The sequence below is a fragment of the Aulonocara stuartgranti genome, assembly GCF_965226115.1.
Source record: "Aulonocara stuartgranti genome assembly, chromosome: 10".
Classification (NCBI taxonomy): Eukaryota; Metazoa; Chordata; class Actinopteri; order Cichliformes; family Cichlidae; genus Aulonocara; species Aulonocara stuartgranti.
In genome coordinates this window covers 2571706-2584137 of record NC_138946.1, presented here as the reverse complement: position 1 = coordinate 2584137, position 12432 = coordinate 2571706, and the positions used below count along the sequence as shown (strand labels likewise).

General features: G+C 42.0%; 1 protein-coding gene across 2 annotated transcripts in view; it reads left to right on the top strand.

The window, feature by feature from the left end:
- LOC309715203 (uncharacterized protein) overlaps positions 1 to 4050 on the top strand; it is a 56008-nt gene extending 51958 nt beyond the window's left edge. For both annotated transcript variants that reach the window (XM_082548114.1, XM_082548113.1), the window contains one exon: positions 340 to 4050. In XM_082548114.1, coding sequence (XP_082404240.1) covers positions 496 to 3168 — 2673 coding nt within the window. In that variant the 5' untranslated portion in view covers positions 340 to 495 and the 3' untranslated portion in view covers positions 3169 to 4050. The remainder of the gene's footprint in view (positions 1 to 339) is intronic.
- The last annotated feature ends 8382 nt before the right edge of the window (positions 4051 to 12432 follow it).

Below are 12432 nucleotides of genomic sequence, written 5' to 3'. Positions count from 1 at the left end.
ATGGTAGAACATGATTGCAGAGTCTAATTGCTAATATGTTAGTTATAAAAATTACGAGAAAAAAAAGATGAGAAAGAAAGAAACTCAGAATGAGCAGAGCTGCTGTAGCAGGCTGCCACACACGGGGGCGCCGGAAGCAGCTAAATGAAGCTCCAAAAACGTATTTTTAGATTTTAAGTCTGTGTTACTCTGTTTTTATTAAGCACGGTTTAACTCTGTTTTACAAGTGCTCAATATTTTTTAATGCATACATCACATGGATTTTGATGAAATCAGATCCTGTTGCTTTAAGATTTTTCTAAGCCTAAATAATTGAAACTGTTTTGTCTTTACTTACAGACTGAGAAGATGTGGCAGGGAAGATGATGCCTTCAGATAATATCTTGTTTTCTCTACAAGAAAGCTGTCTAGGAATCTAGCCAGGTGCCTGAGCAAGGACCAGGATTTTTGACATAATCTAGCAGTTTCTAATGACTTTGGGCTTTAAATGTCAATATGGATGGCATTGAGGAGAGCTACATCTGGGAGCGCCGCATTGCCCATGGCATTAGGTATCAAAAAGGAGCAGTCCCCTTCCCAGAATTGGTTGATATTGGTCTGGAGTTCAATGCGGCACTTGAAAGGAAGGAGAAGTTGGATCAGAGCCTGCTGACGAATAGTGTTATGCTGGAAATTTGTCAGTTTGCCAAAACAGTGAACAGGTCTGAGAAGTATTTCCTGTTCGAAATGCTGGAGTTCAACTTCGACCTTGGCTTTGACATAAACAATGACAGTCTGTGCTACATCTATGCAGTTCGTGTCCACAACAAAATTAAACACCTGAAGGAGCAAATAAAGATGAAGCCAAATAGATGGAAAGAAACATTTCAGTTGCCAAATCCAAGTGTTTTAGCCGGGTCCAAAGAAGACGTGTCAGGACGATACTGTCCTAAATGGAACAAAATTGCTGATAGTTCAGTGCTCACTGTCTCCAGCAAGAACTGTCAGTCTTCAGACAACCACGAAGCTGAAACTACCAGAGATGCTAGCAATAAATACACTGTAAAAAAACAAGGAGGAATCCGTTTAAGAAAAACACTGGGCGCTAACCCTTTCTGTGCACAACTTGGTGTGACCCTAGCTATTCGACCAAGTCACGCCCCCAAACAGAAACTGGACCCAAGTCTGCTCACCAACGGTGTGATGATAGAGATGCTTGATTTTTCCCGAGTGCTGTGTGGAAAACACACTTACCTAGTTTATGAACTGGTCAAGCACAACTTTGGTTATGCTTTTGATAAACCTCAGTTCCGAATGTGTCTAAACAGGGTGATAGAGAGAAAATACACCTGTCTGACAGCTGAGGACAAAGACACTTTCAGAAAGGAACTTTTTAAGATCCCGGCTGAGAAGAATAAATTGGAATATAAAGGTAAAAAACGAAAAACACCTGATGCAGATAACCAAGAACTGGAAGCACAAATGCTGGCCACCAATAAAAGACAAACACGGAAGCAGCAGGCTAGCAAAATGGAGGAGATGAGGGAGGATGATTTGTCATACATGTGTCCTGTTGAGTTTGAGACTGAATTGCAGTCAGAAACAGAAGCTGAGCCAGAAAATGTGGAACCTGAAAGTTGTTTGTCAGGAAAAGAGGTAGAAATGAATGTGCTGCAGGATGTAAAGCCAGAAGAGGAAGAAGTCTTCATCTCACCGATGCAGCCTCTGAGTTATGGCCACAAATCTTCTTTGTCACCCACACAGACAAAGGATGCAAGTCAAGAATCGTACTGGTGTCTGTTCTCTGAGGGAAGATGTGCAGAAACCCCAAAGCAGAGGCTGTGGCTGAGGCGCGCCGCTCGCACACAACAGATCCTGATGTCAAGCCGAGTCAATGATATGTTCGCCCACTGCAGAGAGATCGGATTAGACTTCAACTTTTGCTCACCAAAACGGAGCTTAGATCTACAACTGTTGACCAACTGGGTAATGTGGGAGGTTTTCAAGTTAGGAACTGCTTTGTCGAGGAGTGTACGCAGTTTTTTATTTGAAATTCTCTTAAACAACTTTACTCTTACGCTCCAAGATGAGCAACATGAGCGCAATTTCTTAGTTTACATGATGGCAAAACATAAAAATCTTGTGAACCACCCAAAGAGTCAGAATATGGATTTTCTCTGCAAGCCTTTCAAACTCCCTGAGATATACCACATGGTTGATGTGACCAGCAGTTTTCAGACTCAACAGGAACTCCAGAGTCAAGGGCAGAAAGGGTTAGATTCATCAGATTCAGCAAAGAGGGAAGAAGCTGAAAAAGAAGAACACCCTTTTTGTAAAAAGTTGGGTCTAAATCTTTGGTCAACCGTAGAACGCCCGTCAGACCAGAAGCTTGATTTGACCATCCTGACAACAGGCGCTGTGCTTGAGATCTTCAGCTTTGTAAAGGAGCTGTGTGGTGAGGCCCGCAATACTGTTAATGACATCCTTGAGCACAATTTTGATCTTCATCTGCAAAGTGGTGAGACTGAGGCCGCGCAGAAGATCCAGAGATGGTACACAACACAGAAAAGCTTGATGAAAAAGCAAAACATGTCACCGAAAATCAACAGGTGGTTAAATATGATTGTCCCGCTGAATGGCAACTTGCAAGAGATTCCACACTCACCAACCGAAGATGGGGACCCAGATCTAGAAGGGGAATTGGATGGCTTTGGTGGATTTGTCAAACGCTTTGACTACCAGAACTGCAAGGAGATTGGACTGGACCTCGACCTCAGCTCCAAATCAGAAACCAAAACGAAACTTGATTTGAAGGTTCTGACAAGAGGAGTTTTGTTTGAGTTGCACCAATATGTGCAACAAAATTACAACCGATACGTTCCTGCTCTGTATGAGATTCTGGAGTACAACTTCGACCTGAGCTCTCAGAGCCACCGGAAGGTCGAGTTCGCCTGGTCCATCGCCTCACAGGTCCTAGCCATGACTGGCAAAAAATGCAGAAAAGGGGATTACCTGACCAAAGTTTTTGAGCTCCCTTTCGAGGCCCCCAAGTTCCCTGAGTCTTCCCAGGTGGTCTTTAAAGAGGAGCCGAAGGATGACTTTGGCGAGCCGGACCTTAATAATGACAATGATGACCTTGTGTTTGTCCGAAAACTGAAGCCTGTTGATATGGAAGTCGAGATAGAATAAAGTTCTAGCTGCTGTTTGTATTTCAAATGTCAGTTTTCAGGATAGAGTTGCGACTGAACTGCTTTATATCTACCAGGTTAAATCAGTTAAATTCACCTTTACCCATTCATATAGAAATGGGGATCCTCTTTCTGTTTCTGTTCAGCATGTGCCTAAAATCCAACTTGACCTTAACCCTGGTGGGCATAAAGAGGATGAGACTGCTTGATCGAGTTTTGTTTTGGTCTATAAAGTGGCAAAAAACAGCTCTCGCAATCACATTTTTCTTTTTTTAACTGTTGACATCTTGGGATTACTTGTAGCAAATATCTTTTAACTTGAAGAAGAAATACTTGCATTTAAAAAACTGAAACTTGATCATGTTTGAATTCAGTCAGGAAGGCCAAATACATTTTTAGGATGTGCTGCAGGTGTTTACAGGGGCAGGAAAAATAAAGATTCTCTAACTTGATTTCTTGAAATCAGAGTTTAATGTTAGTGCCCAGCAGATCCAGCTGTGTCTCAGGATGTGGGGTCTTTGCAGTCTTAGACGATAAAGGTTCTAAAATGTGAACGACGTGTTACTGCTGGGCCTCCTCGACTGGTTCAGTGCTGCTTTAGAGTAGAGTAGAGTTCTTTTGCTGTAGAGTTCTTTTGCTTACCATTAGGTGCGTTACGACTGGAGTGTAACAGAAAAAAGCGGTGCCACTTTTTTTTTCTCCAAACGAGGAAGTAGACTATCCATGTTAATGTAAACCGGTCGAAATTCAACCATCAGTGACGTGAGTTAAAGAGGACAGAATGAATGGTCACGGCTGGCATTGGTATTTAATTGTTTTGACTGATTCGTGATGTCACCTCCGTCATTTAATAAAATGTGAAAGAAAACATTCCACCTTAAAATTTGGTCAGTGTTCATTATTATTTGTCTCTTGACTTTATTTCAATAGTAAAGATCAAAAGTCGGTGAAATATCCTGTTATTGTAAAAGTTTACATAAAGCCGCGCTCACTGCTGTGGTTTAATGTTCACGTCGCTCATTTTCTTGATTTACATGAAAAAAAGAAAATGAGTTTTGAGCTTTCGAGTCATGACCAGATGTTTTGGCAGGGGGTACAGATGTTCCAGTTCATATTTTGTTTATTTTATATGTGAAGGAAAATCAGAAGTCATCATTTCTAACTTTTATTGGCAAACCAAATTTATTCAAAGATTCAGTGTTTTCTAGCTTTTGAAATTGTCTGTGTGCAAAATATCGGTTTGTTAGTCTGGTCAGCCATTAAAAAGTTGGTGGATACTTTTTTAAACTTAGTTTTTACATTAAACGTGACATGCATGGCCCAGGTAAATAAAAGTGATCACAACATGCACATTAATGGGACATCGAGTGCTCTTGAAGTTCTGCAGGATTGTAGCTTGCAGCTCCTGCCCAGGATGTTAAATCTTTTATTCCTTACTAAATATTGTAAATGTGTTAAAAACACCTGTTAAAAATGTTGAAACCTGCACAAACATGTGTGGACTTGTAATAAATCACAAATGTGCTTCAACTAAACTAATGCAGCTTGCAGTGTGCTGTCACAATAATTACAGGCTTCCAGTGGATTATATAACCAACCCTGCAGATTTGAACTGATGGAGTCAATTTGCATTTTAAGTGATTCAATTCAAAGTGTAAAAATAACCCAATGAGACTAATTGACTTGTAAACTTTCATTAGTATATCCTCACATGATGGGTACATTAATTTTTAAGTTGATCATTACACCATATTTAGTCAGGCTTTTTCAGGGCTTCCCATCATGCACTCTGTCATGGCCCATTTATGCTTTTGGTCTCAAATTAAACAGGTGTCACTCATCAGTTCCTCTGAAAGCCTTCAGGACATTTAATAAACAAAGGAGAGGAGATGAAGCTGCAGTGTTTCTGTTCAGTGTCCACTAGATGGAGCCAAAGGCCAGGTTTATAAATTTGCAACAGGACAACTGATATAAAACGATGCACTTAGATTAACTGCACAGAAAATGAAGTTTTACATTTTGATTATGTTGGAGAGGTTTTTTTTCTCACTGGAATTTCAGCCGAGTGCACGTCAAACAGAAACCGTCTGCAGCTTTTATTTTTCGGTAAAGGAGACGCCATCTTGTAGCCCAAACGTCCACAGAGCAGCCCAGCTCAACAGCCATTCATCTCGCTTTGATGAGAAGCTGTTGTGTTCCTTTCTGGCACCAGCAGAGTAGCTTTGCTTGATTCACAGTTCAGAATAATCCTTTCTGTCAGTCTGGGCCTTGATTTCATTCGTCCTCTGTTAAGTAAGTGGTTTAGCTTCTCCGTTAAACCAACTTCTTTTTCATGAACTGTTGAAAAGAAACGCTTGAAGATCCAGTGGGTGGGGCTTCTGTGCCTGAGATAACCATATTAGGAGCTTCCTCTGTGTGACATCAAACAGAAAGGATACACACACACACATATATACTGGCGTGAGGAGAAGCAGTAAGGATCCACTTTAAGGAGGATTCAGAGTCTGGGTTTTCTCCTGGCCTGCTGCACGTGCTCAGTGTTTTATTCTTCTGCCCACATTGATTTTTTTTTCTATTGTGATGACATCACAGAGAAAAAACACATTTTTCTGAATCCTGAACAAATCCACTGAAACCTCACTGGATTAAAAGCTCACAAAAGTCTCATTTTTAAGCTGAAAGTTTTCTTTTATTTTGAGTGACCCCTGGGTGACAAATTAAAGAGAAAAACCTCCACGCAGTGTCTCAGCCGGGTGCTGGGCAGCTTCAGTGCTTCTTATCATTGACTCTCAAAGTATCCTGGAGGATGGACACTGAATTTCCCACTGATATTCCCACACTGGGACTTTTGGACCAACAAACCGGTCCAAAAACTCCCAAATCTGTTGACTGTAGGGCTCACTGGATATGACATCCATTAAAACACTGAGTCAGTGATCCTCGTGTCCTGAACATGGAGGCATTTCTTTAACAGATTGTTAAAACAGAAGCATTTTAAAACAGGTTCAAAATCAGAGTCTTGCTTCTCAAACAGCAGATAAGAGATTTATTTTGCTGTGTGTTATTTAACCATGTGTGATTATGGATGCACAGCAGCCACCAGGACACGTCCCGGTTCTCCTGATGGAGAAAGACAAAAATCTTTGCCCCTGTTTTGCAGCAGGTAACATGTAATCTGAAAGTAACACATCATGATGCCTTCATGTGCTGTTATTTGTTAAAGGGTGAATGCGGGGATCACATGTTGGTGTTTGTTCACATCTGGAGATAATTCTCAGGGTTTGGTCTCTAAGTTCAGGTGAAAAACGGACACTGATGGGAGAAGTCTCGAGTCTTGAGTCTGTGATGGTGAAGCCGAGTGAAGCCGGCAGCCTCCGTCCCCGCATGGATAAAGGTTTTTAAAGAAGCGGACGGGCTGGAGCAGCACACTTTGGTCCTGTTGGATTATGACTGAGCTCTGCTGTGAGCCCACAGAGTCTCTGAGCAGATCATGAGCTGCGGTGAAGACGAGTGGGAAATGTGTGGGAGAGCAGCTGCAGAGGTGAGGAGTGTGCACATCCATATGTCGGTGCAGATGAGGCACTCTGGGGATGGAGCGTGTCGCTGCTTGGGGAGCTCAGATTTGTCTGTGTGACACTTTGGAGTATAGCACACACACATGTAACTGCACTCATCCTGTGTGCCCTCATGCTGGTGATGGGGGTCATATCCACGGGAATAATTCACACCTCTCATTGTGAACACACACACTCACACACACCGAGCACTTTATTACCTATCCACCTGACAGCTGCTTCACAAAACCTCGAGAGCAGATGAAAACTGGAGTTCACAGATATCCAGGATTCATTTAGCCCTGACCCGGTTTCAGTGAGGCAGGACTGTCAGTTATGACGGAGGCTTACTCTGTGCAGTCAGCTGTTCCACATTTTGCTGTGGTTTCTTTAGCCTGCACTGACATGCTCACAACGCTTTTTTTAAAGGTCTTCTCCTGCAACGCTTCGTCTGAGCTCCCTGTCCTGCAATAGCTATCAAGCGACTACGCTCTTAAATTGACGACTTAATGAGAAATTCATAAAAACAAAACAAACAAGCAGAGCTTTAAAAGAGAAATCGTCTATCCAGACTGTGTTTTTTCCTGTGTCAGGCTCTAACATGTTTATTTCTGCTGTAAAGTTGGATGTTTTAACATGAAATTCTATGTGGACTCACTCAGTTTTGCAGCCGACTCAAGTGGCCAAAAGAGGAACTGCAGTTTTTCACATTTCACTGTCTGTGAAGGTTCTCAGTAATCTAAGGTCCACTGTGGACAACTGTCCTTGAACAGAGGGTGGGGCTTATGACACCACCTGTCTGTTATCTATAATCCAATTTTGAGACTTCTTCCCAGACGCCTTAACGCCCACATTCTTGCCCTGACAGCCAAAGGAGCAACATCTCCAGATTATTAACAGCAGCCACTTTTTCTGTTTGTACCGCGTGTGCCCTGGCCTGAAGAAGACCCTGCGGGGTCGAAACGTTGCCCCGGGCACACTACCATTTGGCCTATTTTGAATTTATTAAAAATTTATTTGTTTTTTTAATTTTTATTTTATTAAACTATAATACCAAAGGATGCATCATCCACACAAAACTTTGTCATTAGATAACAAAGGCTTCATCACAGACAAGGGTTAGGGTTAGAGCCTTCAGTTTTCAGGCCCCTCTTCTGTGGAACCAGCTTCCAGTTTGGATTCAGGAGACAGACACTATCTCTACTTTCAAGATTAGGCTTAAAACTTTCCTTTTTGCTAAAGCATATAGTTAGGGCTGGACTTCCTAAGGATATATGCTGAGAGGAATCCCCCCCCTTTTCATAGTGAGTATGAAAGAATTTCTCTACTTTGAATGTCCTCTTGTGTTTAATGTTGTATTTACTGGATGCTGAGGTGAGGGTTGTGTAAGGATGAGGGCGACAGTATTAACAGGGACTGTCTCTGTTTGTGTTATGTGGATTGTATATTGTGGCATAAAATGGAAAAATTCAAGTAAAGCACCAGACTTCACAAGCACAGCGCAGCACTGCAGACTTCAGTCATAGCAGATTGGCTTTAGTCGACCTCGGCAGTTAAATCATAGGAGACCGGCTCACACTGGCCCGCTGAGCAAAAGGCTTTCTGCTATCTATACCGACATGAAAGGAGTGTAAGAGCAGTGACAGCTTCATTTCCTCGATCACCAGCGTGGCAGGCAGGCTGTAAGGAGGTCAGGAGCAGTGTTGGGACTAACGCGTTATTAAGTAACGCGTTACAGTAACTACGTTATTATTGTGGTAACGAGCACGGTAACTAGTTATTATGCCAAAATCAGGAACGCGTTAGTCGTTACTGGGATTTAGATAGGGTCGTTACTCGTTACTTCGTGTGGTGGCTATCGCGGAGCTTCCAAAGATTCAGTAACATTAGCAAGTGGTGGAGGCAGCAGGTGGATGAAGGAAAAGGGACGCAGAAGGAAAAGAGACCCGAGGCGGCCGCCGGTCCAAGTGTGAACTGAACTTCAGGTAAGAAGTTATGACCTGCAGTCTCTCTGGGTCAGATATAAACCAAGTTTAGTTGGAGTTTGTTTTCGTTATGCTGACTTTTTCCGTACTGCATGCTAGCTAGCATGATGGAGTTTCTATACAGCTGGGTGGTGCTATGAAGTTAATGATGTTGAACTTTATTTTGTTCATAAGTTATTAGAGTTGCCAACCGTCCCGTCTGGTATTCAGAGAAAATATTACACGTTTCTTATTGAGGTGAAAAGGAACAGTTTGTCCCGTAATTCAGCTACAATGGAAAAGGCACAAAGCTGGAGTTATTCTGTGTTTACGCTGCACAGCTGCCTCTTCTTCTTTCATTCTCCCCCCTCTCTCTCCCGTTTCTACTTCAATCATGAACCTGATCAATGATCAGCTGATCGGCTCTCTTGTTTGTTTATCGCTCACTTTGCGCCGAAAGAGGAAACCAGCGGATGTCGCGCTAAACAACAGCAGCACTTTTAAGCTTGATCAGCTGTTAAAATTTATTTAATATTAATTTCTAGTATCAGCTGATGTTTGCTGGAGCCACAGCTGTAAAGCTGCTGGTCATGATGTTGGTTTGGTTATCTGGTGAGAGGGAAACATGAAGATGAAACCAGGAGATGTCCTTACTGAACCATCAGAGCTGAACAGGTGATGGAGAAACAGGTTTACCTTTTAGGTGACAGGAATGAGTTGAAGGGAAGTTATGAACTGTTTCTGAGAGACAAATAACCCCAGGATCCTTTTTTAGGTAGCTGACAGCTGGTAACTGTGCAGGGGCGGGTCTAGCAAAGTGTGGCCAGGGGGGCAGGTAGGGCATTAACAGGGAGAGGGGGGCACAAAGAAATACTTTTCTTTCTTATTCTCATTTAAAATGTCTCGCTTTTAAAAAATAATTATCTGAATCTTACAACAAACGATTGATAGATTGATGCATCAGAACAGTGCACATCACTGTCACAACAGCGTTTATTTTCATTCAAAGGCTTTATGATTTTTCCTATAATGGTCAAAATGCCCGGGACAATTTTCTGTCCCAGTCCAGCCCTGTATGCAGCTCATCTGCAGTCTGGTGTTACCTACATCTTCCTATTCAGAAGGCAGAATTTCCGAGTTCTGAGTACAATTGAAAGCACCACGACTGCAGTTTTTGTGTTGGATGTAAAAGGCGCACATGACGCTGTGACGTAGGCTAGAATCATGGCAGCAGTCAATGACGGTCCAGGCGTGGGATTTCTCTCGTGGAAATATGCACCTTATCTTTTCCTTTCTATTGGTAGGTGGCACAGTGCACTTGTGGCAAGTAAGCAAGCTAGAAGACTGGCAAAGTTATGGAAGCAACACATTAACAAGAGAATTCTGAGTAAAACCAAAGTTACTTTCCCTAGTAACTAGTTACTTTGAAAGTAACGAGTAACTTGAAGTAACTGAGTTACTTTTGAGAGAAGTAACTAGTAATGTAACTAAGTTACTGTTTTAAAGTAACTTACCCAACACTGGTCAGGAGTGAGCGTCCGTCTCAACAGTATTCCTGCAAGCTGCACAAAGACAGCTGAACGCAATGTTTTCCTGTGACAGTCCGACTCATTAAATCTGCACTTTAGTGGCCTCGGGCTGCCAGTTACTGTAGTCACGGCATGTTGGCTGATGTTTTTCCACTGAAATCTTAGTTCATTGACTGCAGCCGTCACTGAAACTGAGCTGGAGGCGAAACAGAAAAGAAGAAACACATTCTTTTTTTATCTGTGGCTCCCAGTTAAAGAAGCTGTTGCACTTCAGCTCTCAGACAGTATAAAAGATGGAAGCAACTTCTGAAGAATTGCTTTAAACCTGCAGTCTCACTCATGGCCATCCATTAGGAAACAACCTTCTTCACTCACCTCCGCACGTCACTTCCTGATTAGTTTATGAAGTCAGACACTCATTTGAACTCCCACTAAAAAAAAAAAGATGATGTTCATTTTGTAAATTTGGAGTCATTCTTAAAGTCTGAAAGGAGAATTAACCAGGGACAAAGGTTGGCTCTGCATAATCCTCTTTATCAAAGGAAAAGTAGGCTTCATTCACCAATGGATAAGGTCACAGTGACTACATCCATCTTTTATACTGTGTGTTGCTAGTTTCAACAGTGTGGAGGCAGGAAAATAATCCAGGTTTAAGTGAAGTCTTGATTTTCTCATTTTTAATCTCCCTGTTAGTACAGTTTCATTAATAACGGAGGAAATGGTCTGCAGCTCACTAACCCCCAGGCTGCTGCAACAAGGACTCCAGTCTTCAGTGTGTGAGTCATCAGCTCGACCAGGTGATGAGGTAGCGTTGTTTCAAACTTTATGGGGCGCATTTTAGCTGAAATTATGTTTGCAATCCTTCACCAGCTGATTGCTAACAACCCCATTTTGTCACATCATTTTCTTAGCTGGTTAGCTTTAGCTATAATGGTAACTTAGGTGTCACCTTTGACTCGAGTTTCACATTGGATGGGCATGTGAAATCTCTGGTTCGGTCTTGTTTTTATCATTTAAGAAATGTGGCTAAGCTAAGCCCGATTTTATCTCGCCCTGAACTGGAGATTGCTATACATGCATTTATTTCGTCACGCTTGGATTATTGTAATTCGCTGTTTATGTGTCTAAGCAAAGGTTCTCTGGATCGTCTGCAGGTTGTGCAAAACGCTGCAGCTAGGCTTTTGACGAAATCCTCCAAGTACTCACATGTGACACCGTTGTTATCTCAGTTACACTGGCTTCCTGTTAAATTTAGAGTTGATTTTAAGATCCTAGTCTTGACCTACAGAGCTGTGCACGGACTGGCACCAGCCTACATCTTTGATCTGCTACAGCCCGATGTCCCCAGCAGGTCTTTGAGGTTATCTCATCAGGGCTTACTTGCTATAAAAAATACTAAGAGGAGGACTGAGGGTGACAGAGCTTTAGCCACTGTGGCCCCGAGACTGTGGAACTCTCTCCCCATTAAGAACTGTGGACTCAGCAGCTGTTTTTAAAAAAACAACTCAAAACTCACATTTTTAAAACTGCTTTTGGTTAATTTTTTGCCTGTTTTATTTTCTCTTTTTAAATCTTTTTATGACTTGTAATCTTATGTGCAGCATTTTGTGATTCTGTCTTGAAAGGTGCTATAGAAATAAAAATGTATTTATTTATTATTTAACGTGTCCCACTCCTGCTGGTGGAAATTTGGGTGGTTTCTCTCTTTCTGCTATGTACCCAAGATGGCAACAACTGACAATGAGAAGTTACTGTATGAGTATTTTGTGAATACAAAATCCAGCATCCACTAAGATCTACGATCTAAGACGCCACTACCAGTGACCACAACCGCAGATGGGATTGTTTTGTAGACATACAGTGAAAACGATCCAGCTCCACAAGTGCAGATAAATGACCTCTTATTATGGATGTTTTTTCCTTTTTACCTCATTTGACCTAAGGTCTGATGAGGTTATGTCATGGTGAGGTGTCCATCCATCCATCTGTCCACAGTTCATAAGACCTGTTACTCCTCTGAATCTAAACCACTTACACACAATGATAAACTAATGGGTTCAAAGTCACATTTGTCATTTTCCTGGCAGCAACCTTTGAACTGACGCTCTGGTTTCAGACCAGTCTTTCAGTTAATCTGTAAAAGACTCGTTCGTGTGCAAGTGTAGAATTCAGAAATGTGCATTCTGATGGTTTATGGTACTTTACTCCTCCTTTTTAC